We start from the raw sequence: 27,191 nt of genomic DNA on the forward strand, positions 1-27,191 counted from the left end.
GACTGGATAGTTCCTGCATCTCGGCTGGGGCTAAACGGTACGGTGACTTTGCTACAGGGGTAGCTCCGGGGATTAAGTCGATTCTGAACTCGACTTGACGTTCCGGTGGAATTCCTGGAAGATCTTCTAGGAAAATATCCAGGAAGTTGCCGACTTCCGAAATATCTTTAATGTTTTTCGATTCTCGTTTCTTGTCTGCTACGTGGGCTAGAAAGGCATGATATTCCTTACGAAGATATTTTTGTGCTTTAATACAGGAAATGATTTGTAAACTTGAACTAGGTTTGTCGCCATAAATGACAAGAGATTCGCCGTTTGGCAGATTTAGGCAAACAACCCTTTCATGGCAAAGGATATCGTCATGGTGAAGGCTCAACCAATCCATACCGATGATGACATCGAAACTTCTTATGGAAATGGGCATAAGATCGACTCGAAACAAACGCTCGTTTAAATTTAGTGTGCACCCTACGTACAAATCGTTTGCGTGTTCTGTTTTACCGTTTGCCATTTCTACAGTGAATATTTTATTGAGTGGTTGGGGTTTTTGATTAAGTAGGTGTTTGAATTTATGACTCACAAAACTTCTCTCCGCACCGCAGTCAAAAAGTATGCATGCATAAGTGTTGTTGAGTAGAAACGTACCCGTAACCACCGTGGGGTCCGCTATTTCTTCTCTCTGTCCTACTGCCAGCACTCTCCCCACACCGCCAATATTCCTTTCCTTGGGACAATCCCTCCTGAAGTGTCCAGTCTCTCCGCACCCATAACACACCCGGCTTACTCCAGTGCCAGAAACTTGAGTGATTGGTCGTGCCGGTGCTTTACAGAAACGGGTTGTGTGCCCTTTCCTGTCACAGTTCTTGCAGTACATCTCGCGACAAATACCACGGTGATGGTAGTTGCACTTGCTGCACTTGGGCAGAATCCCCGCATATGGTTTTGTTGGTGCAGAGGTAGCAGGAGTTGTGGTGGGGGTAGTAGCAGCATGAACCACAACCATTTGCTTCTTTGAAGGTTCTTGCGAAGTTTGTCCCTTCCTTTTGTTCCAAAGTTTCTTCTTCTTGTTGTTGTTGGCATTAACTTCATTGTTGTTGTTCCCTTTGGTTGGTTCAACCATAATAGTCGCGACTCCTTGACAGACACCATGATCAACAAGAGATTGCGCTAGTTCCTTGGTGCTGGCGAAAGTCAAGGGTCTGGAAGCTAGCACACTTCCTCGAAGTTGGGGTGATAGTCCCCAGATGTATCTCTCGACCTTCTGGCTCTCCAGGGTTAACATTCCTGGGCAAAGTGTTATTAAGTCACCGAACCTGTTGGTGTAACTTGCTATATCCGAACCTACCATCGAGAGGTTCCACAGTTCCTGTTCAAGCTTCTGAATCTCGCCTCTTGGGCAGTATTCTCGAAGGAGCATTCCTTTCAGGTTTTCCCAACCCATGGAGTTTGCCACCACTAGGGTTAGTGTCTGGACGTGGCCGTTCCACCATGTCAGGGCGCGTTCAGAGAAAGTAAAAGCGGCAAACTTTACTTTGCTTTCTTCAGGACATGCACAGATTTCGAATACAGCTTCCGTTTTCTCTATCCATTGAGATAGAGCCAATACTCCCCCAGTCCCGTAAAAGGGAATAGGTTTTCCGTTGGTGAAGTCTTTGTAAGTGCATACCCCTGAACGGCCTTGACCTTGGCCATTTGTAAAACTGTTTGTTCCTCCCCCCGATCCGTTGTTGCTCATTTGTGCCATTGCTGCAATTACAGCAGCGGTTACAGCAGTCTGGAACATAACGGTGTCCATAATTGGAGGAGGTGATGGAGGTGGTGTTGAAGTTGAGTTTCTGCGTGTTGATCTACGAGGAGGCATGTTCTGGTAGAGAAAAATAAGAATGAATACTATAAGTTTCTAATGTTTTGATAATCGTGTGTTAGTTGTATCTTGTAATTTGTTTTGACTTTAGTTTATGGTTTCAAGGTAGGCATAGAAATTTGAAACTCGAAATTTCTGAGAGGTATATAATAAGAAATACTTCATATTTATACATATAGGTCACACCTGAGGTGTGTTACATTGCATATTTTGTTCGGGAAAATTTGATCCTCCTAGAGATCTCCGATTACGGATACAATAGGGAAAACAAGGGAAATAAAGGAAAAACTTTTATCCGAAATCCTAATCTATAACAAAATTGTTGGGGCTTGAACAAGTTCTACTTGCGACGTTTGGAGCTAGATTCGGCATCCGACCGTTTGACTCCCATCAGTCGCCTCTCAAGATCTGCTTGTTGTTCCATCATCTCTCTTATTTCTGCCAGAGCCGTTATCATTTGATTCTGAAGTGTCCCCGTGTAGATTTGGGTATTCTCATGTAGTCCTTCCAAACGGCGGATGTCAGCGGCCTTACCTTGGGTAGCAGCATTGACCTCGCGAACTCCGGTTGCTTGCCTGTCCGTCTCGTAGTTCTGGGTAGCTATAGCGTTCACAAGAACAGGAAGTGCTCGATCAGCTGAGCTTCCACCACTGACATTGTAAAAATCTCGGCACATGCCGAAAGGAGGGCGTACACCTTGTTGGCGGCTCCAGTAGTAGAGGTGACTTCCCCACATGGGAATAGGTCCCGGTTGATATGGTCTGATTTCTGGAGGATGAGGGATGGGAAGGTCGTACACTTCTGGCTCGGAGTCTGTCCCGCTAGAAACTTCCACGATCTCCTCGTCGACTTCGAATTCCTCTCCGACTTAGACTTCGAATTCTTCCTCGATAACCCTTTCGGGTTCTTCCTCAACCTCTTCTTCGATTTCCTCTGGGTCTTCCTCCGGTTCTTCTTCTATCCAACCGTCGTTGCCTTGGTTTGGGTAGTAGGGATCTCCTGGTAAATGGAATCCGGCCATTTGTCTGTACTAGGATGGATGTATGAGAACTTTATAAGAAAAGAAAATTATATTTAACGACTTACTATTTTTAACTATAATTTGTACAACTATTTTTTTAATAATACTCCTATAATATTTCAATTTAGCGAAACTAAATTAATTTGTATTTGGTAAGTTCTTGGCTTGTTGTCCACTATGACCATTCCTCGACGTACGTTGGTCAAATCCAGGATAAATATAGTTGATCAGGCTATATTTATTCTCGACCTGATTACATACCCCAAGGCTCAATCGTAGTGTCGTAACTTTCCTTAATACTTTTTAGTCAAACTTGTTATGATACGAGATTAATGCATGCTTTTTGAAAATGTATATCTTTAAAAAGAAAGTATTTTGTTTATGAAAATGTTTTGTCAGAGGGTTTTTGGTCCCCTTTGTATTTATAGTTTGTATATCGTATGTGGTTCGATATACTTAGTTCACTATAAACAATGCTCTGATACCAATCTGTCACACCCCCAAACCAGAATGGCGGAAACATTCGGGGGTGGATGACTTCACGTAGTATCACAACCATTGAATATTGTAAAGAAAGTAACACAACCATCACATATATATTGAAAACGTATGTTGTTGCATTATACATATTAGCAAAAGAATATTACAATGAGATGATAAATGTTCAATAATAAAACATCTTTAGTGTTTCCTTCTCCAAAAGTTGGTGGTTACATGTATTACTGATTCCCTGAGAAATACAAGTGGTTTCGAAAAAGTGTCAACAATTAAGTTGGTGAGTTCATAAGTGTTTTGCATTGAAAAGTATGTCCTTTTTTATAGTAAATCGATGAACGAGGTTTTCAGAAAATCCAATATTTTCTATAAATAATTTGAAAAGTTTCCCGTGTTGGAGTGCGTTAGTGTTTTCCATACTTGAATAATAGTGATAAAATTTGTGATAACAATAAAATGGAAAACTGAAATGCATATATGAATCTCGTAAATCTAACTTGTTTTTATACTTTTATGTGAGTTTTATAACCATGCTATTGACACTGATGGCCTGTAACAACGTTCTTCAGGCGTTGGAACTATTATGACATTTGTCACCCCAGGCCTGCCGGCCTAGCTGTAGCTAACGGCTTAGGTGTGGGATTGTCAATCCTGTATAGATCTATACACAAGTATCACGCTCCCCATACAAGGGATTATGGTATATAATACAGGACTTAATAATGCATACTCGAACGTACGTGAAGCTGTCTCACATTACTAGGTATAAACAGATTTACGATGATAAAGACTTTACTTCGTTTGAAAGCATTTCATTTGTCAAGATGTATACGTAAAATGTATGAATAACTTGTTAGCTATGCTCGTTATAGCTTCTCAAAAGTATGTTTTCATTTAGTAAGAATAACTTGGTGATATAATAGCCTTCTAAGCATAAAGATGTTTATAAAAATGATATTTCGACTTATAATGTACTTGTATTTGATGGGTTTTTAGCATTCTAACACTTCCTAAGTGTACATGCAACCCTAATAACCTTCGATCTATGTTTGTCTAATTATCATGCAAAGTTGAATTCCAAGGTTATATTGCTATCTAGAATACATGGGGAACAATTTTAACTTGAATAATAGATAGAATAACTTACCTTGTAGTTGCTTGTGTTCCTTGAAACCTTGTGAGCCTAGCACCCCAAATGTGATGCCTCAAATGCTTCACACAACACCAAATGCTCTTGGAAAAACATGAAAAGAATTGAAACATGAAAAGAATTGAAAAGTAGGGGTATGAACTCACTCGTTAAGTTTGAAGAGAGAGGCTAGGGTTGAGCAGCACTTCGATCGCGGATGGTTGCGTCGTCGGGCTCTTCGGGGATCTCTGCAGCGTAAATCTTTCGTCGGGGGCTCGAGTGCGGAAACCAAGGCAAGAAAATGGTCTCTGGAGCTGGGAGAATGGCTGAGAAATGGTGAAGGTGTGCAAAGACTCGAGCTCATGCCTTCTATTTATAGAGCTGGAAACCCTCGTACGCGGCGCGTACTTCCGGAGTACGCGGGGCGTAAAATGGCGTCATGGCTTACGACTCGGGTCTAGCTAGCGTAGCATGGGTGGGTCGATGGGACTCCTGGGTCTAGCCAAGCGTAGCTTGGGCGGGCCGATGGGACTCGACTCTGGGTCTAGTACGCGGGGCGTACTCCCAGAGTACGCGGGGCGTAATCCCTGCTTCCGACTTCTAAATTCCGTAACTTTCGCGTACGAGCTCCATTTTTCGCGTTCTTTATATCCACGCGTAGGTGAGATTATGCTCTACAACTTTTATTTAGACTCCGTTGGCTAGTTTTGACTTTATTTTTAATGATATATTTTTAATAGGCCGGGCCTCCTAAAGTTCGTTAAAAATCCATAGGTTCTTTATTCGACGTCGGTTTTCGTTTGTCTTTTTATCGTTTTATTACTAATGTGGAGATCTTCAACTCTCATTCAGGTGGCGATAGCTAAATAACACTCGATCTTCAATCCGAGTTTTAGCCCTCTACTACTGTTACGAAACTTTGAAAATTCGTAACTTCTTCATACGAGGTCCAATTTGGGCGATCTCTTTATGCACGTTCACCTTTCAACGAGATCTACGACTCTTGTTTAGATACTTAAGGCTAAAATGCATTTTATTGAGATTCTACTTTTTACGTCAAATAATGTTTTAACGTCGTGTCGTAAATATACGAGTGGTTATAATTTCTTCAATATAACCCGGTTTTGAGCGTTCTTTATGTTCTTGGAAACCTTGGCATGATATCTAATATTTGATGTATCCCAACTTAGATACTTGAACACTTTATTTTTGAGGTTAATTTCGTTGCTTTTTAGCTTTCGAGTGTTTGCAATGCTTTTTGGGAAAAATAGGGTTGTCACAGTTTTCCATAACTTGAGGACAAGTTATGGACTCCATTAAAACACATAAAGATCATGAATTAATCTACCACATAGGTTACAAATAATTCCTATGATCATCTAAACATCATAAGATCAAGAACATGAACATGAACACTTTCATGAATCAAAAATTATACTTAAAAACTTGTAATTTTGATAACTTGTTGTTGTAAATGGATTAACATGAACATTACACCAACTAAAACAAGTTTTAAAACACCAAAACAGTTTAGGGTAATATTCCTAGTCCATTTCAAGCAACAAGAACCGAAATTCTGAAAACTGCAGCCTCTACTCGTCGAGTGCATGAACTGACTCGACGAGTAGCTTGCATTTGGTCATGGACTCGTCGAGTCTCCCCATGGACTCGACGAGTTCATACAGGCAGAAAACAGAAAACTCGATTTTTCAAGTAGTTTGCACAAAAATCAAACAAGCAAGCCTAGGCTCTGATACCACTGATGGGTTTTGAGCATTCTAACACTTCCTAAGTGTACATGCAACCCTAATAACCTTGGATCTATGTTTGTCTAATAATCATGCAAAGTTGTTTTCCAAGGTTATGAACCTATCTAGCATACATGGGGTACAATTTTCTTTGTATAAAAGATAGAACTACATACCTTGTTGTTGTAAGTGTTCCTTGAAGCCTTGTGAGCCTAGCACCTCAAGTGTGATGCCTCAAATGCTTCACACAACACCAAATGCAAAGTATAAACTTGAGAGAATACTTTAACACACTCAAAATCGGCCAAGCCTTCTTGTTTCTCTTGTGTGTCACTAGTGTAGCCGATTTTGGGGAGAGACATGGTCCTTATATAGTGTGTTGCATTAGGTAAAACCCTAATGTAACATGACTCTTCATTTCTCAATCCATGGGTTAACTCCATGGAGCATCCTATGGGTGGAACCCAACTTGATAATCCATGGAGCCTTTTAGCCCACTATATAAGATATGGAAGATTTACATAATCTACCCATATATTTAATTAGTTATTCTTTTGATCACTTAAATTAATTCTAAATTAATTCTTGATCAAAACTAATTAAATAATATTATTAATATATTAGAACTTATAATATATTAATAAACCATATGTGTTATTTCTCTCATTTAGTTTATATCCAATTGCACGGTGCCATGCAACCCAAATGGACCATGCCGGGTCGGGTCAAGTATTTACCAGAAATAGTTATGGACTTAGACACCTTATCCAACAACATCTACCCCTGTTTTGGCTATCGGGCAAGGCATAGGGAAAAAGAGGAAGTCCCCTTCGAAGAGTACCAATTGAAAGTCTCTTGAAGGCTCCTCATCAAGGACTAAGAGTGGTTTTGTCACTCCTTCTGCCATTCCCAAGGATGCTGATTGCTACTATTGCCAGGACAAGGGACACTGGAAGCAAAACTACCCTAAGTACCTACAGGATCTAAAGGATGGGAAAGTGAAACCCACCCATGAAGGTATTTACACAATATTGTCTAATAACTCACCATAATCTAACTCTTGGGTGCTTGATACAGGATGTGGTATTCACATATGTTCAAATTTGTAGGGCCTAAGAAGAAGTGAGGATGTGGAGCATGGAAAGATAAACTTGATCATGGGAAATAGGAAGGCTTCACCTGTTTCCAAGATTGGAGTTTATACTTTGTTGCTAAATAATGGGTTAAAATTAGATCTGAATAAATGTGTACTCATCTGAAATGGCGAGAAATATTATTTCCTTTCATGGTTTGTACAAACAAGGTTTTACCTTTTCGTTTGATAATGAATGTGGTGGTATTAATGCTTTCTTTAATAATGTGTTTTATTTTAAAGCATTACATTGTGATGGAGTGTATGAAACAGTGTCGGTTGTAGACAACTTAGGAAATAATGTATTGTATATTGATTCTTCTACTAGCCTAGATAAAGCATCATTGTGGCATTGTCGTCTTGGACATGTAAACAAGAAACGCATAGGCCAACTCCAAAAGAATGGAGTCTTGGAATCATTCGACCTTAAATCGGATGATAGTTTTGAATCTTGTCTACTTGGAAAGATGACAAAATCAACCTTCATTGGTACTTGTGAAAGGGGTGAGGCTTTGTTGGACCTAATACATACTGATGTATGTGGACCATTCAAGACCGCCACAAGGGATGCTAATCGGTATTATGTGACTTTTATTGATGATTTTAGTAGATATGGTTATGTCTACTTGATCAAACATAAGTCAGAAACATTTGAAAGGGTTAAGGAATTCAAATAGGAAGTAGAAAATCAATTCGGCAGGAACATTAAGATGCTTCGATCCAATCGAGGTGGTGAGTATCTTAGTACCGACTTCCTTGACTATCTTAAGTAGTGTGGGATTATCTCAAAATTGACTCCTCCCAGGACACCACAGCTAAATGGTGTAGCTGAGAGGCGTAATCGAACTTTGTTAGACATGGTTCGTGTGATAACCCAAAATTTTCTTTACTGTACAGTCAGACACTTCATAGAGAGTCAAACTCATTTCTGCTACCTTTAAGCACGTTTGGTGTCTGTTTAAGCAATTCTGAGCCTTAATCCTTCAAGTGATAATCATAGGATGTATTGTCACACCCCCAAACCTGAACGGCGGAAACGTTCGGGGGCGGATGAATTCATGTGGTAACGTAACAAATGAATACATAGTAAAGAAAACGAATTACAATATGATGTCAAAATATGAGATTTAACTGGCGCTGCAGCGTCCCTTCTTCAAAAGCATATTGATACCTATAATTACTGAATCCCTGGGACATGCATGTAATTTTGAAAGAGTAGATCAGAATTTAAGCTGGTGAGTTTCATAAGTATTAAATGACAATGTTTGTATGAAATGAAATGTTTTGTCCTTGTTTGTTTGTTTCTAGAAAATCCTATATTTTCTACTAGTATAAAAGTAGCCTTCTCTCAAGACCAATGTTTGTTTCTAAAAATGTATGTAAGTATAAAATAACCAATATGTTTGAAAACCTCGTAAATCAATGTATTTTTAATACCCCATTTAGGTTTTATAACCTTACTATTGACTCCGAATGCCTATACACAACGTTCTTCAGGCGTTGGAATGTTATGACGTTTGTCACCCCAAATGGTGAACTGTAGCTAACAGTCAAGGCGCGGGTTGTCAAGCCCGTATAGATCTATACACAAACACCATGCTCCCCCTCTAAGGGATTCTGGTATATAATACAGGACTTAAAATGTGTACTCGAACGTACGTGAAGTTAATGTCTCACAAATCGTGGTATAAAAACAGATTTACATGTTAAAATGTTCGTTTGTTCTTGTATACGAAAGTGACTTCTTGAAAATCGTGTTTCTAGTATGTAAAAGTTAGCAATATTCTCGTAAAACTATACCTATTATAGCTTTCTAAAAGTGTGTCTCATTTGTTTAGAATTCCCTAGAAAATGAATCACTTGATATGAAAGTATAGATTTTTATAGTGTCTAAGATAGACACGAATACATACAATCTAAGAAAAATGTTTAGTTTATACATGCATTACAACAATTTATATTTCAAAAGATAGAACGCTATTGTAATATATATTTTATATACGAGAGTTCCCTATAAAGTTTATAAATCACATATGATTCTATTTAATAAAAGTGTATAATAAAACTTTATATATAACACCTGATAATAATCGTGTGTTTTACTTGTATTCCCCCCCTAGAAAGCATATAAAAGCATTTAGAATATTTAAAAGGGATAATTAAGGGGGTATGAACTCACTTGAAAGTTTGAAGAAAGCGAGATGGAAACCGGGCAGAATTTCGTCTCGAGAAAACGGATTTTCTCGGGATTCTCGGGAATCTCGAGAGTACAAACGATCTTCGGGACTTGAGCAAAGTGATCGGCGCTTTGGGTTAGCACGGGCACGGAAAACGAGGAAAGAACGCAAAAGAAATGAGAGAAATGGAGCCCTTTCTTCGGAACCCTCGCATCCCTTTTATAGGGGCTTGGAACCGCCTCGGTACGCGGGGCGTACGAGGGTACGTAGGGCATACGTGTACGTCACGCATGACCGAATCCTCGACTGCCTCGGACTTCGTATGGGACAGGGGCTAGCTTCGCATAGGCCGAGACGTGGACGATCCAAGGCCTAGGGCTTGAGTACGCGGGGCGTACGAGCATACGCAGGGCGTAACTCGGCCCTATCTGCTGACTCGCCTTCGGATAATACCAAGGCTTTAATAATTAAATTTATATCTAATTTAATTAATAAACTTCTAAAATTCATATCTTCTTCATACGAATTCCGTTTTCGATGGTCTTTATATCCACGCGTAGGTGAGACTACGCTCTACAACTTTTGTTTAGATTCCGTCGGCAAATTTCGAAATTATTTTTATTATTTATTTTTAAAATGTCGTGTTTAAGGAATTTTTTTAGAAATTCATAACTTCTTTATCTGACGTTGGTTTTTGCCAGACTTTTTACCGCTGAATTACCATTGTCGAGACCTTCGATTCTCGTTTAGGTCATTCCGGCCAAAAGTCGCTCGATCTCCGATTCGAGTTTTTAGCTGTCTGTTGCTAAGCCGAACTTTGGGAAAATCATAACTTCAATTTACGAAGCCAGATTTGGGCATTGTTTTTACGTACGATCACGGTTTAATGATATCAAACATAGTAGGTAATTAAATAGAAACTTTTTGGACATTTTATTTTCGAAGTTAATTTCATTATCACAAAAGTGGTTACAATATTTGACTTTTTAGGTCTCTACATAGAGTTGAAATATCGGGTTGTCACGCGTATAATCCAGGGCATATTGTACAACATAGAAGTACCAAAAATCCATGAAATTGGAGTTTCCGGCCCAAACATGGAGTTTGCGATCGTAAACTCCATGGAGTATAAATATGGCCCTTAACCATTTTTATTCATTTATTCCATTTTCAACTAGAGAAAAACCCGATTCTCTCCCAAGGATCTTCAATCTTTCATCCCAAATTGTAAGTACTTCTACCCTAGAGTGTTTTAAAGCTTAATACATGTTTAGATATCATTGAAATCACTCAAGAATCACAAGAAAAAGTAGTTTACGACCCAAGATCTTCTTGGACCGTAAACCCTAATTTGGGTGCCAAAGTGTTCCTAACTCCTTCCTATTGCTTAGAACCTAGTATGGAACCCTTCTTTGATGGTTGTAGCACATGAAAAGCACCATAAAAGCCCCTTAAATATGGGTTTACGGTTTGGGAATCTCCCAAAACCGTAAACTCCCCCAAAGTGTGTTTTAATACCCTAAACACCTTTTTATGCCTTGGATAGTAGCCTAGAGCCTTACACCATTGACCTAAGGCCCTCAATTCACGAAATAGTACTTCCTACCATGAGTTTACGGACGTAAACTCATGAGGAAGTGGTCCCTAGACCGTAAACTCAAGTTAAGGTCATTTTTGGACCTTAAAGTCACCCAAACACTTGTTTAAGCTTTGGAGCACTTAACCACTTAAGCCCTAGTAGTTTTTAGCCACTTTTGGTGACTAATTGAGAGTTTACGGCCAGGAGTAAGCTCCCATTGGCTGTAAACTCCAACAATCATGGTCCATAGACCATAAACCCCCGTTTAAGGCCTTGCACTCCTTTGTTGCAACCCGATAGCCTCCTAAGACTTTTACCAAAGTGTTTCCTCATATTAGGATGTATATACATGTTTAATTAGTGTTATATTCACTAATTGTTTATATACATATGTCTTCATATGTTATTAGGACCATTGTGTGTCTAAGTGTTCACTTGACACCAAGCACTTGTCCGATACTTACAACCGATCCACTCGCTGCAGGCGAGTTCATACCCCTTGAATTAACCTTTTAAATGTTTCTAAACGTTTATCAATCACATGTGATTAATAACTAACATGCAAATGGATTTACTATACGTTAACTGTTTTACCAAACAGATTTCTTCAAATGATTTTCATAAACGTTTTATATGTTTAAAACTTTTTATTAAACTGTTTATTATACGCTATATTTTTCATTTCAAACTCTTTTACAATTGTGTTTCAAACAAAGGTTTCTTTATACTTAAACTATTTTATCAAACAAATACTTTCAAATCGTTTTATAAACTGACATCAATTCGATCTTTTCTTAGATATTAATCTTTTTCAAACGTTTTACCAAACTTCTTTTATGCTTTTATAATCTCAATTGCATGCCCATATATGTATAGTTATATAAGAAATGTTTAAAGGACTTAGGAAGGCAAGCTCACTTTATTTTCCTTTTCCTCGTTGGGATGTGGCTATAGGGTATCGGTTATCCATCCAAATGTCGTCTAAATATTTGTTATATATCATGTATACATATATAGACATAAAAGTTTCTTTCCATTAGTTTAGTACCTTTGGGTAGCAAAGGCATACTTTCGATTATACACGTACACCATTAGTAACTATTATAGGTATAGTTAGGAGATACTACTTACCATTCCAAGTACAAGGAATCACACAAGAGTCAGTTCATTCATGAGTCTATACTAATACATTACATGTTACATGAATATGTTTACATAGATATGCTTACATGAGTATGTTTACATAGATACGCTTACATGAGTACGTTTACATAGATACACTTACATGAGTACATTTACATAGATACGCTTACATGAGTACGTTTACATAGATACGCTTACATGAGTACGTTTACATAGATACACTTACATGGATACGCTTACATGAGTATGTTGACATAGATACGCTTACATGAACACCTTTACATTACTACGTTTAATAGATACTTTTACCTAGAATCTGTTATAGACGTTTCGGGATTTACCATTCCACACCCAAAACTATTAGCTACAGTAGGGAAAAGGAGCATCGACGGGTCTCCAAGGTTGTACTTTTCGGCGAGTTTCTACGCCGTGATTATCCTAATGCAAAAGGATACTTTTAGTTATTATATTATTTTCTTCCATTACTTTGTGACACATTCACATGAACACGAGGTAGGATATATTTGATATAGATAAACTATTTTCCTTATTACCTTTATATTGTGACTCATACACATAAACGACGAGGTATACTATAGTCTTATACTAATAGTTAAACAGGCAAAAACCATCACATTTCCAGTGATGCTTACTTACAAAACAGTCAAGTCTTGGTATAAGACTACTTTTATACTAATAGGAATCATAAGGATTTCTATGGTTTTTCAAACGTTTAAAATTGTTTTACAAACACTTTCTTACTTAGACAAACATTTCTTCAAACATTTACAAGTCTTTACTTTACAATTTTACAAATCAAAGACACATTAATACTTATGAATTCACCAGATTTTTGGCTGATACACGCTTTCAAAATAACTTGTATTCTCAGGTTACAAATAGACAGGTATGACGACAAGGTTATGTGAAGACGGAGCAGTCCAGACTCGTATTTTAATTCGATTATTCATTATGTTGTTGTATACTATGAAAGAACACACTTGTAATTAAAATTATACTATTAATGCAATGGATGATGTTGTTGCTTGTTTACTACTTTGCATTGTTGTGATACTTTACATGACATCCTCCGCCCCAGAACGTTTCCGCCATTCTTGGTTTTGGGGTGTGACAGATTGGTATCAGAGCATTGTTTATAGTGAATTAAGTATATCAACCCATAAAAGATATACTAACTATAAATACAATGTCACACCCCAAAACCGAAATGGCGGAAACGTTCGTGGGTGGAGGACGTCATGTCAAGTATCACGAGATATGTATATGGTAAGCAAGCAATGAACAACCATTTCATTTAGAAAGAAAGTGTTTACAATGTATGTGTTCGCAAAACATAGAAGTCATAAACAAATAACAAAACAAGACTTGAAGCTATAATGCTCCATCTTCTGAAGTCCCAGCACGAGCACCTTTCTAATAGTCTCCTGAGAATACAAGTTATTTGAAAGAGTTGATCAGCAATTAAGCTGGTGAGTTCATAAGATTTTAGTGATGTGAGTAAGCTGTAAAATGTGGACAAAGTATATGTAAAAGTAATGTAAGTTGTAAGTTCTGTTTTGAAAGGATCGCCTATTCCTCTAGAAAATCCTATATTTCCTACTTTAATGGAAGTTAAGTAAAATGACACTACAAGCCTTTCTATGCGTACTAAGTGGGTACAAGTTATATATACTTGGAGTAAACAAACAATCGATTGTGTGCATCTGCCCTCAACTTACAACCCAACGGGGTACAGTGAGTAAGGCGGATAGCACACATTCCATTGGTTGTTAGATCGGTGTCATATGTAACCATGGTGTATTCACTTGTTACTCATCGAGTTATTTGTAATGGTTCCTTTAAATCAAATGGAGAGTTCCTTTTAAGAAATCCTATATTTCTGATAATAAAATATTGACTATGGTGATTACTTTTATAATAGCTTTGTTTATACTGCTATATATAATTTGATATCGGGTAGATAGTAGATTGGGTGACCTCGGTGTAAGCCCACATCCAACGGGAATAGGACATACAGCGAAGAGCACACATCCTACTAGCTGTCGGATACTAGTCTTATATATAAACATGGTGTATAAACTAAGGTATTATAGATTTAACTCACTTAAAGTCTTTAAAACTGTACTGGCTTAATAAAATGGATTAAGCCCTTAACTGGGAAATCACTAGTTTTGTATATCAAAAGTACTGACTTTGAAACGAAAGTTTTGTACTAGGAAAAACTGTGCATTGACCCTGTGTCCTATGATCTGATCCATACCTGGTACCCTTATGATGACTTAATGTATAGTAAGCATAAATATATATATATATATATATATATATATATATATATATATATATATATATATATATATTCGGGTAGATAATAGATTGTGGGAACTCAGTTCAAGACCTCAATCCAACGAGAACAGGCAATGAGGCGGGGAACACACCTCCTATTAGCTATCGGAATCTATTAGCATATATGTATCCTATAGTGTATATATTAAGAAATCATAAGATTAGCATTATGGTCCTAACCTTTAAAAGTAGCCTTCTACCAAGACTCGATTGTTTTGAAAGCAGTCTTCTACCAAGACTCTACTGTTCCTTTGTCAACTGTAAAGCACATTCTCCCTAGTTTATAACCTACCTCGATTAGAGAATAGATCAACCTTCAAGTGTTACCGACACTTTATGAAAGTAATGGGAGAAAGTGAGTACCCTGATGTCGTTTATAATGACATACGGAGGTACTATCAACCTAAAACATAAGTGTGTTTTATTACGGTCATAATGTGAAAGCTAGAACCCCTACTAACCCGCTCTCATGTATGGAGATTGAAGGAACCAAACGCAACCCGAGCAAATCCATGCAAGCCGTGTAATTCACATTAAATTTAGATCCTGTCTGCGTGTTATCATGCTATAGCAAATTATCTTTTTAGTTATGTTCTGTTCTGTTCTGTTCTGTTCTGTTCTGTTCTGTTCTGTTATGTTATGTTCTGTTCTGTTCTATTATGTTCTGTTCTGTGTGTGCTTCATTGTACTAGAAGTAATGAATAGCATTCTCTTAAACTATACCTATAATAGTTTACTAATGCTCTAACTGGACTGATACTGAAAAGACTCATTTATCTACAAAGTTATGCTTATACTTTAAAAATGGAGTTTTGTATAACTATAAAGTAACATAACCTTTTGAAGAGTTTTGAAATGTTTTAACAACTTATAAATAACATAAGTAACATTTTGAAAGAATGATTAACAACAAATAATTACACAATTATCATTGTGTTCAACTTGTATTCCCCCCCCTTAAAACAATTAAAATAGTTAAAAGATTCATTACGGGGTATGAACTCACCTGATGTGGGTGATTCAAACGGGTATGCGCGTACGGATGAGAAGTTCCACGAATGAAGTTCCGAGACACAATAAGTCCTAAATGATATTTAAGGACACATAATGACATGAATATAGTGTTTATAAATAGCTATATGAAAGGAAACACCTTCCGGGACTAGGAATCACCTTCCGGGACTATGAAACACCTTAACCAAGTGTTGGAATCACATGTGATTCAACCTAGGATGGTATAAAGGCACTTAAATGAGTTTACTACCATGAGTTCACGGCCCAAGGGAGTTTACGGCCGTAAACTCATGGTTACTCATGTGTTATTGCTAGTTTGAAGTCTTGGGAATTATTTAGGGACATTAGCTTTAAACTAGGATGAGAAAGACCACATCTTTTGGCACTTTTGGGGTGTTTACGGCCCAAATGAGTTTACAACCGTAAACTCATGGCCAAATAATCTTATGAGGGTTCTAAAGGTCATAAAGAAGCATTCTAAAATCATGCCTAAGCCCTTGGAAGTGTTTGTGGCATCAAAACACCTCTACTTTGAGTTTACGGCCCATGGACCATTTGGTCATGTGTTTGCGGCCGTAAACACTTATGGAAGATGATATTTTGGTTGTTTTGGGTCCTAAACACATCTAGGTAAAGTTCTATGCTTGCCTCTTGGGCTATGGGAGGCATTTAGGGCATTTTGGCACTCAAAAATGGAGTTCACGGCCCAAGAACTTCCTTGGCCGTGAACTCACTTTTGGTCCTTGATTTTAATTGTTTTTGATGCCTAAACATGCCAAGGTTTGTCCCATGTTTGGTTTCCAAGGTCTAGGGGTCATTGGGCACACTTTGGCCCTTGAAATGGAGTTTACTCCCCAAGGTGTTCTTGGGCGGTAAACTCCCAAATCTTGTTGTTTTCCTACGATTTCTAGTGTATTAAGCATATATAAAGCTTTAAAACAACACTAGATAGAAGTACTCACGTTCCGAAACAAAAGTCCGAAGATCCTTGAGAGAGAATTTGGCTTTTCTCTAGTTGGAATTGTAACTAATGAATAATTTGGTTCAGAATTCTATATATAGTCCTGGGATTTTTGGAAGAAAATATTTTATTCCCGGAAAGAACTCTAATACCATAGAGTTTTGGAATAACAGAGTTGCACAAGACCCAAGTGCAATCTCTCTCCTGATATCTCCTTAAGTGTAAATCCTGAGTTGCTCAAACTTGTCCCAAAAGTTTGAAAGTTAGCAGAAACAGACTTGGCTTCTATTGTAGTGGAAATGTTTGGGTTGTCACATCATCCCCCCGTTAGAATGAATTTCGTCCCGAAATTAGCTCTCTTAGCATTACTACTGGGGTTGCGCTCCTCTGATATGCGGAATACTCACTCGTAGACCTGGAAACTTGCCCTAGTGTTCTTGATAGGATTCATACTTGGTCCATCTATCATTACCTCGTGTATACAAGCTGTATATAATTAGGATTAGTAGGACTGTCGAATGTGCGACTCCGCTCTAGGTCCACAACTCAACGGAGAACAGGAGATAGGGCGGAAACACACATACTAGATCTGCGTAATCATACTCATATACCACCCTCGCGTATACACTAAATAATAATAGGCGGGTTGTATTCGTCCTTAGCCTCTGTGCTAGAACTTGGTCTGCTGGACGAGTGGTATGTCGTGACGGTCTGCGGACGTCTGTCGATAAGGCTTCGGAGGACAAAGTACTCTTCGCACGAGTACTTCGGGGTTTGCAATGCGAAAGATAAAGTTTAGGTTTAGGTCGTACCTTCGATACAAACTGACGAAAGTTTCGAGAACTTGCCGATCGATGCGATAGAAACATATGAACTCAGTATGGTGAGGACCACACCAACTCATGACGAAAGGAAAACAATGGACTCTATACTGAACAAAGTTTTGGTAAAATGAAAGAAACGTCTGATAAACGACGATGTATCCCTGGTATGCTTAGTACTGTACTCCTAGTATGTTCAACAATGTACTCCTTGTAACTGATCTCGAGTTTCACTAGTACAAAAATGAGTTATGGTCACACCAAAAAATTGTGACCATATGCCTATAGTCACACTTTTTTTTTTCATTGAAAGTGTCACCGAAGGCCGTGCCATTTTAGACACCATACGACCACTTTTAAGTTTAGTGGCTATATCATATCAAAAACTGTGACCATAGCATAAAAGTGTGGCTATAGGGTGAAGTTTTTTGTTGTTGTAATCTATCATTTTATCCAATATTGTGACTGTAAACCCTTTATAGACACACCTTCTAGTTATTTTAGTGACGATCTTTCATGGAATGGTCACATGAAGTTTTTTTTCACTGTGGCGTATTGATAATAATTCGTCACACAAAATAATGTTCATTATGACTATTGACTATCGTTTAGAGACACAAAATTAAGCGAAACATGACCATATTCAACAAATGGCAACATGAATTTATTTGCATTATGACGTTTTGCTAATAATTTGTCACACAAAAAAAATATGACTATTAACAATCTTTTAGACACGCTCATAATAAAATAAATCATGACCATGTTCCCAAAATGGTCACATAAATTTATAATTTCAATGACCAAAAGTATTTTAAAGACACATACTATTTTTTAACTATGTTCATCCAATAACTTTCAGCCACATATGTATAATTTATCATGACCATTGCTATGATTCAAACATATAAAAAGTTGTAAGTGTGGCTATTTTATATCTTTTCTACATAGAAAATCAATTAAACATGACTGTAATTGATTTATAGACACAAAAGTATATATAACAATGGGATATCCAAAAAATATGTTGTGGGGTTTTGACTGTATCTCAAAATTTGTGGCGGGCTATAAAATTTCAATGGCGGGATATCCAAAAAATATGTTGGCTGATTATTTATTATTGTTATTATTATTATTATTGTACAATATATACTTCACTCCCTTAAGTAACTAAAATTTTCAAGTTAGTCCATAGAAATTGCAATTGATATCTTTAGCTTATTAAACTCCTAGTATACATCATTATAAATATAATTTATTAATTTGAAAAAAAAATCATGTAATTTTTTTTTGAACGGGAACTTCCCTAATGAAGATTCAAGATCAACTTTCACACACCGATCCTCCGCTCCAAACATGAAGCTCTACTTCAAAAAAAGTAATATTTTTTAATTTTAAAACTTGTTTATTTATACATTCATTCGTCTCGAACCGGTCGAATGAGAAGTGAAGAATTGGGAACTAAACCATGGATTAAAATCTTGGTCGAATCTGATGTCGGTATGGTATAGGGTTGGTTCGGTGGGTCCAAATAATGTTCATTCCTAATATATAATAAATACGAATTCTGATCGTTTAGTCGTAAACCAAACTAAATTTTAATTTTGGTCGAATCTAACGTCGGTATGGTATAAGGCCCATACGTGGTGTTGCTCTGAATCACGATTGATTTGTCTTGACTTGGCCACAGAGTGGCCAAGAGTTCACCACGATGTCTATTAACTTCGTTGACCGTTGACTTTTGACAGGTTGGCCTTCGGTAATAATTGAAGGAGTTAGGTTGTTTTTTGAAGTGTGACCTTTGTTTTATGACAGAGTGTTTGTGGGTATAATCGGTACAAGGAGTGAGGGTGTAGATGTGATTATTAGGTTCTACCGGGTCTTCTCACTATACCACATGTGACATCGTATATCCTTTGTATGGTAAGGTAGAGGGATTATTAGAGTACGAGTATGTTATCTGACTAGGATAACCCCTTGCTATGTATGTGAAGTGTAGGGCACTTAGTGTCATGCTATGTTGGACAGTTTTTGTGACTTTAACATGAAATACTATGGTTGAATCACAACTGTAACACCCAATGCAATGTACTTTTCATTTTGACCCTTGGTATGTAAATACCTTGTAGATTTGGTCCCTAGGGGGCAGTTTTGCCATTTTGGAAAACTTGTAGTATGTTGGGCGTACTTCTCATACGCGGGTTGTATGCATGTAGGGGACAAACCCTAAAATTTAGGGTTTTGACCTTGTTTAAACAACATTGTGAACCTTTATCCTCTCATTTCTCAGCCTCCATAGCCTTTTGAATCCCATTTCGAAACCCTAGACCCTCTTGAAGAGATTTGACCCTCTTGTGTGTGTTTTTAGTGTGTGTTGGTGAGATTTGAAGAAAAATAGTTTGGAAGAAGGAGCCTTGATCAAAGGAGAATTTGTAGATCCATATTTCACACATCATTTCTAGCTTCATTGAGGTATAAAGATTGGAACTTGCTCCTTGTATGATTAAATCCAATCTTTATGGAGTTTTTGTCCCTTCTTAGTCTTATGATGAGATCTAGCGGTTTTCTTCCACTCCAGGGGTTAGGAGTTGTTTTTGTTGATGTTTCTGAGGTCCCTAGTCCATAAAGTTAGTATCTTGATGATTGTGGATTAACCATGCAAGTGTCTAGGTCCATTTGGTGAAAGTATCATGCTAAAGTAAGGTTTGGGTTCTTTTGACCCATGCAAAGGCTCCAAGTTCATGAACTTATGGATTAAGACGTTCCTATAGATTTGGGTCTGGAATTTGGATGTTAGAATCGAGAGGGGTTGTTATAGGGAGAGATAAATACGCATAAGAGAGATCGAGATTATAGAAAACATTGGATCCAAATGATGTTTGACCAATAGATTTTGCAAGTAAATCCATTTTAGTGTTTATAGCATGAACTTATGTGAGAAACATAGATAAAAGAGAAAGAATTAAAGTATAATGCTAAAATACAAGAAATAAATAAAAAGAAAGTATAGTGTTACTTTTGCATTTAACCCAGTAGTAAATGAGGAATATACCTTGCATCCCATTTGATCATTCCATTTTAACCATTTACAAAATAATCAAATGCGAGTGATTTATTTCGGAAATTAGTTTCTAAAAACGATTAATGTTGTTACGCAGGTGGGAGGGTGGTTGTTGGTCGTTTAGGGTTAAAAATAAAACTACATTTTTTGGGATTAAAAAAATGTAGTTTTTTCGCAATATATATTAGGAGTATGTTGTTGTTTTTGCTTAAAAAATATAATATTTTTAGGTTAAGTATTTAAAATAAGTTGCCAATTTGAAGTAAAAATTAAAATTCATTTACATTTTTGGTTAAATATAAACTAATTATGTCTATAACGTGACATGTTTGGTTATATAGTTTAGTTTTATTTAAGGTACTAAACTTATAACCCCTGTTTTTTTATTGCACTCAACATTGTTCTGTATTTTTATATAAAAAATAAAATGAAGGATGCTATAATAAGAAAATCTATAAAATTATGTTGCTATTTCTTCTTATAATAAAAGTTATTTTACGAAATTCAAAAAAAAAAAAAACACTAAGTTATACAAATATAATTTTAGGTTGGTATTTTGGATGATATAAACAATTTATTTGTATTTTTACTCCATAATGACTAAACACTTACCCTCTTTATTGCTTATAGAAACATTCTTACATTAAAGACACAAGTTATTAGCTTTCAATGATTATTTGTAGTAATCAAATAACCATAAACCTAAATGGCCCATAAAAAATAAGTCATTAGCCTTAAGTTGTATGTCATAATCCCGTATGCCCTAAATACAGAATCCATTAGCTTTAAATGATTATTTGTAGTAATCCAATAGCAACCAATTACTTGTTATTGAAATTAATGTTTGTTATGTATAATCAAAAGGATGATTATATTTTGCAATATGGTCCAAAATTGTGAAAATCCATAACTTTTTGCTATAAAAACAATTTGCAAGTTCCGGTATTAACCAACTGTAATATATAAATTTTTTTTATTATAAAAACACTGCAGCGGCAATATGGTCCAAAGTTGTAAAAATCCATAATTTTTTGCTATAAAAACAGTTTGCAGGTTCCGGTATTAACCAAAACTGTAAAACTTAATTTTTTTTCATTATAAAAACTCTGCAGGGGCAATATGGTCCAAAATTGTGAAAATCCATAATTTTTTGCTATAAAACAGTTTGCAGGTTCCGGTATTAACCAAAACTGTAAAAATTAATTTTTTTTATTATAAAAACACTGCAGGGGCAATATGGTCCAAAATTGTGAAATCCATAATTTTTTTGCTATAAAAACAGTTTGTAGGTTCCGGTATTAACCAAAACTGTAAAAATTAATTTTTTATTATAAAAACTCTGCAGGGGCAATATGGTCAAAAAATGTGAAAATCCATAATTTTTTGCAATAAAAAAAAGTTTGCAGGTTCCGGTATTAACCAAAACTAGAAAAATTAAAAAAAAATTATTATAAAAACACTGCAGGGGCGATACGGTCCAAAATTGTGAAAATCCATAATTTTTTGCTATAAAAACAGTTTGCAGAATCCGGCAATAACCAAAACTTTAAAAATTGAACTTGTTTTATTATAAAACCACTACAGGGGCAATATGGTCTAAAATTATGAAATCCATAATTTTTTGTTATAAAGTGTGCAGGATCCAGTTTGAACCAAAATGTAAAAATTGATTTTTTTACTATACCAAAACTGCTCAGGGCCAATATGGTACAAAAATGTGAAAATCCTTAATTTTTTTGCTATAAAAATAGTTTGAAAGGTCCGATATTGACTAAAACTACCATAAAAACACTATGCAGCGCAATAGTGTCCAAAAATGTGAAAATCAATAAAGGATTTGATATATGTAAATAAATAATTCAGTTGATATTGAGGCCCAGTAAAAACGTAATGGGTTTCATATATGTAAATTGGGATAAATAATAAAATTGCTTTTGGACTTAATCAACTAATACCAATTTTTACATTTCAATATTTCCTTCTGCCTTTGACGTTACCTAGTTACCTTCTAGCAAGTTACTGATCGCAAATAAACAGCCTACCCCTCAGAGTTGGTCAAGAAACATCTAAGAAGCGATGGGTTTTCAGGTAATTGAATTCTTCCTGTGGCCTCACTTTATTGATATCAAATTTTAATTAGAAACGTTGTCACACGATTCCTTCAATTTGTATAAATGTCAATCAATGGTTTTAATTTGATCCAAATTTTGTACTGTTTTAAAGTGTTATTATTCAAGAACTGGGCGATTGAAAAAGTTTACCATGTTAAATCCTATGCACATAAGGTGTTTGATGATTTTTTTTAATTTGTTTATTTCAGTTATGATACATGACCACTTCGCACCTGCAAAACGAAATTCTTAGCAATGTTGGAAGTGATTAGGAGCCTGGGGTAGTCTCGTCCAACATCACAAAGTTGGTCAAGAAACATCCAAAGAGCAGTGTCTGTGCAGGTAATTGAATTTCTTCCTTTGATCTCATTTCTGTGAAACATCCAGGTGACCTCTTTGATCAATTCACAGTTCATAATCCACCACAGTTCAATTTAGTTATTATTCTTAGTAATTTTCTGTAGAAACATGGTTTACAATATTTATGTGGCTGAATAATTATCATAATGGTTTCTAGGATGATGCACTTCACGAAAACAGTAATAGTAATCTTTTATGTTAAGTTTGTTTCTGTGATATCATTTTACTTGAAGAATGGAAACTTCATAGTGGACAAAATAACGAACAGGGGAGGAACACTAGACTAATATTGACCCATATTTTTTTAAATTATCGAACAAATTGCTCCTATTTTAATGTAGTCCAATTTGTAGTGATTTTACTTTTCATACCATACTGAATGTTCAATGTCGTATCAAATTTTACATGTTGGGATGAATATCTTTTACAACAGATCCTTACAAAAAGATGGACAAGTCTTGGATGGGAACTGATAGACACAAAAAGCCTTACATCGATGGAGTTGCAACATTTTTGGATTATGCAGTCCGCAATTTGAAGATCTCGATGAATATGGACCCACTAGATTCCAAAATAAAAATAAAAATTCCATGTCCGTGTATTAATTGTGTAAACCACATAAGTCTTCATGTGTCAGAAGTAGATCATCACTTATTCAGATATGGAATTGATCAAAACTATACAAAATGGATTAAGCATGGAGAAGAAGAGGACCAACCAAGAAATGTTTCGTTTAATGACAACTACTCAATGAACACAACATATGTCGATGAATCCATGAGCTTCACAATAGGAATTCCAACGGATGCTGAAGATACAATAGACATGGTTAAAGCCACAGAAGAAACTTTCATAGGAGATCATGTCAAATTTCAAACACTAATTGAAGATGCTGAGAAACCACTATACAAAGGGTGTCGTAACTTCACAAAGTTGTCTGCAGTTGTGCAACTCTTAAACTTGAAGAGTAAGTATGGAGTTTCAGATAAGTGCTTTACTGAAACATTAGTCTTGATAAAGAAGATGTTACCCGAAGGTAACGAAATGTTGAGTAGTACCTATGAGGCTAAGAAAGCAATGAAAGAAATGGGTTCAGGGTATACAAAGATACATGCATGTATCAATGACTGCATTCTTTACAGGAACGAGTACAAAGATGTGAAAGTATGTCCCACTTGTGGGAAATCAAGATGGAAGGTCGATGAGAAAGAAAAAATTATATATGAAAATATCCCGGCAAAAGTGTTACGGTATTTTCCCATTATCCCGAGAATGAAACGACTATTTCAATCAAAGACAATAGCACAAAATTTAAAATGGCATGCCACCGATAGAATACATGACGATGTTTTACGTCACCCAGCAGATACACCCGCATGGGCTGCCATAGATAAACGATATCCTGAATTTGCTAATGATCCAAGAAATCTACGACTAGGCATTTCGGCTGACGGGGTCGACGTGAATAGAGGAAATAGGAATCATAGTGTATGGCCTATTTTGACTGTCATTTACAACCTTCCACCATGGTTGTGTATGAAAAGAAAGTTTATCATGCTCTCGTTATTGATCTCAGGAACACCAGGAAATGATATTGATGTTTTTTTAGCACCTTTGATCGATGATTTGCAACTCTTATTCGATGTTGGAGTCGAAACATATGATGTATCTTCAAAGGAGATGTTTACTCTACGTGTAGTTGTGTTATGGACGATAAATGATTACCCCGCTCTTGGTACATTATGTGGTTGTCCTTATAGTGGATACAAAGGTTGTGTAGTGTGTGGGGAACAAACGCATTGTATTAGACTTCCTAAATCAAAGAAGCAGAGCTATGCTGGTCACAGACGATATCTACCATATAAGCATCCTTTTAGAAGTCAAAGGCATGCGTTCAATGGAGAACAAGAGTTCACAACTGCTCCAGAACCTTTGAGTGGTGAAGAAATATTTAACAATGTCAAATATGTTATAAATAAATGGGGAAAGGGAGCTAATAATAAGGAATCAGACATCCAAAAAACATCGACAGGAAGAGGTGGGAAGATAAAAAGAAAAAAAAGAACATCAAAAGAAGTGTGTTATTCAGATGTTAGCAACAAAGAAAACACATATTGGAAGAAATATAATATATGGTATCGACGTCTTAGGTATTGGCAGCATAATCTTGTCCATCATTGTATAGATTTTATGCATGTCGAAAAGAATGTAGGTGAGAGTCTAGTTGGAACAATGCTCAACATTCCTGGCAAAACAAAAGATGGATTGCAGGCTCGATTGGATTTGGCACATTTTGGGTTAAAGCCAGAGTTACAAGTTCATATTGAAGGCAACAAAACCACACTTCCGGCAGCAAGTTACACGTTAACAACAGAGGAAAAAACCATGTTTTGTGAAACATTATACAATTTAAGGGTTCCACAAGGGTATTGTTCTAATTTTTCTAGTTTGGTGAGTCTAAAGGATAGGAAGCTTATCGGACTTAAATCACATGACTATCACATGCTCATGCAACAATTTTTGCCCATCGCAATACGGTCTATTATGCCGAAATCCACAAGGGATGCTATTACCAGATTTTGTTTCATTTTCAAATCAATATGTAGCAAAGAAATAAAAGTTAAGGAGCTCGATAAGTTGCAAGAAGAATTATGTGTCACATTGTGCCTGCTTGAGAAATATTTTCCTCCATCATTTTTTGATGTTATGGTTCATTTAACTGTGCATCTAATTAGGGAAGTAAAATTATGTGGTCCAGTATGCTTTCGATGGATGTATCCATTCGAAAGGTGTATGAAGGTTATTAAGGGGCACGTGCGGAATAAAAATAAACCAGAAGGTTGCATTGCAGAAGAGAATATTGCAGAAGAGACAATTGAGTTTTTAAGTGAATTCCAAAAAAATATGAATACTGTTGGTATTCCACTTGAGAAGCATAACAACTTTGGAAATCATATTGATGACTATAGTATTTCTCTTAGGGATGGCACTCCAGTATCAGCATGTCGATCGGTTCAAGTTTCTCCAGACCTCTTCATCAAAGCACATTTCTATGTAATGCAAAATACAACTGAAGTTGTACCATATATTAAGTAAGTATTATTTACCTGTATGTATTTATTTTAAAATTTTATAATATCGTGTATCTAATATAATAATAATCAATGTATTTACAGTCGACACAAGGCATTTCTGAGAAACCAACACCCTTTTAAACGAAATGCATGGCTAGAGAATGAGCACAGTAAAATGTTTGGTCAATGGTTACGAGAGGAGGTACATTATTTTCATATTGAAATTATTTTTTTCTTTGTTGTATATGAGTTGAAGCTTATCCTTCTAATATGATTTAGGTTGAAAAAGAGTTATTGGTCTCAAAAGAAAGTGTATCAGAGACCGTTAGGTGGATTTCACATGGACCAAACACCAATGTACTGAAATACGATGCGTATGACATCAATGGATATACATTTCGTACAAAATGTCGTGAAGGCAAAGTTCATCAGAACAGCGGGATTAGTGTAGTGGCAACTGACACGCATATTTCTAATGAAGTTGTAACCTATGACCAAAACTCTTATTATGGGGTTGTAAAAGAGATATGGGTAATAGATTATCATTTTAAAAAAATTCCTCTTTTCATGTGTGACTGGGTTGACAATAAAAACGGAGTCAAGAAGGATCCGGTTGGGTACACCTTAGTTGAACTTGGTAGGTTAGGCCACAAAGATGATCCATTCATATTGGCCTCACAAGCACGACAAGTGTTCTACGTTACAGACCAACTGAATAAAAAATGGTCAATTGTCTTTATGACACCTCCCAAAAATTATAGAGATACGTATGACGATGTCGATGAGGAATTTAGTACTGTACTTTTTCCTCACAATGACAATATATTGCCACGTGTAGATCCACTTGACTTGCGTAAAGAATCACGGAATGATTATTTTCGGACTGACTGTCCGGGTATAGTCATACATAAGGTATAAATTTCTCATTCACATTCTAATTCTTGCATTTGTTTTATTTCAACTGTGAACATCCCATGATTTACATGTTTATAAGTAATATTTTTGCTACATTTTTCTGAGTCTAATGATTTCATTTGTTTGTATCAGGCACATGAGAATCCTTGATCCTGGTGTTATTAATTTTACGTTTTGTTGTCTGGTGCTCGATACCCCAAAGTTGGTTGTCTGAAAGAGAAA

General features: G+C 36.4%; 1 protein-coding gene across 1 annotated transcript; it reads left to right on the forward strand.

The window, feature by feature from the left end:
- The first annotated feature begins 23,427 nt into the window (after positions 1-23,427).
- Positions 23,428-26,076, forward strand: LOC145050027 (uncharacterized). Its single transcript, XM_078998344.1, has one exon. It carries the CDS (start codon positions 23,428-23,430, stop codon positions 26,074-26,076), a length of 2,649 nt encoding a protein of 882 aa, XP_078854470.1.
- The last annotated feature ends 1,115 nt before the right edge of the window (positions 26,077-27,191 follow it).

This window comes from Lactuca serriola, chromosome 5, assembly GCF_051521515.1.
Source record: "Lactuca serriola cultivar US96UC23 chromosome 5, Lser_US96UC23_V15, whole genome shotgun sequence".
NCBI classification, from domain to species: domain Eukaryota; kingdom Viridiplantae; phylum Streptophyta; class Magnoliopsida; order Asterales; family Asteraceae; genus Lactuca; species Lactuca serriola.

What these genes read in the sequence shown, in the direction of transcription:
- LOC145050027 (XM_078998344.1), top strand. Translation starts at nt 23,428, where the DNA reads ATGGACAAGTCTTGGATGGGAACTGATAGACACAAAAAGCCTTACATC.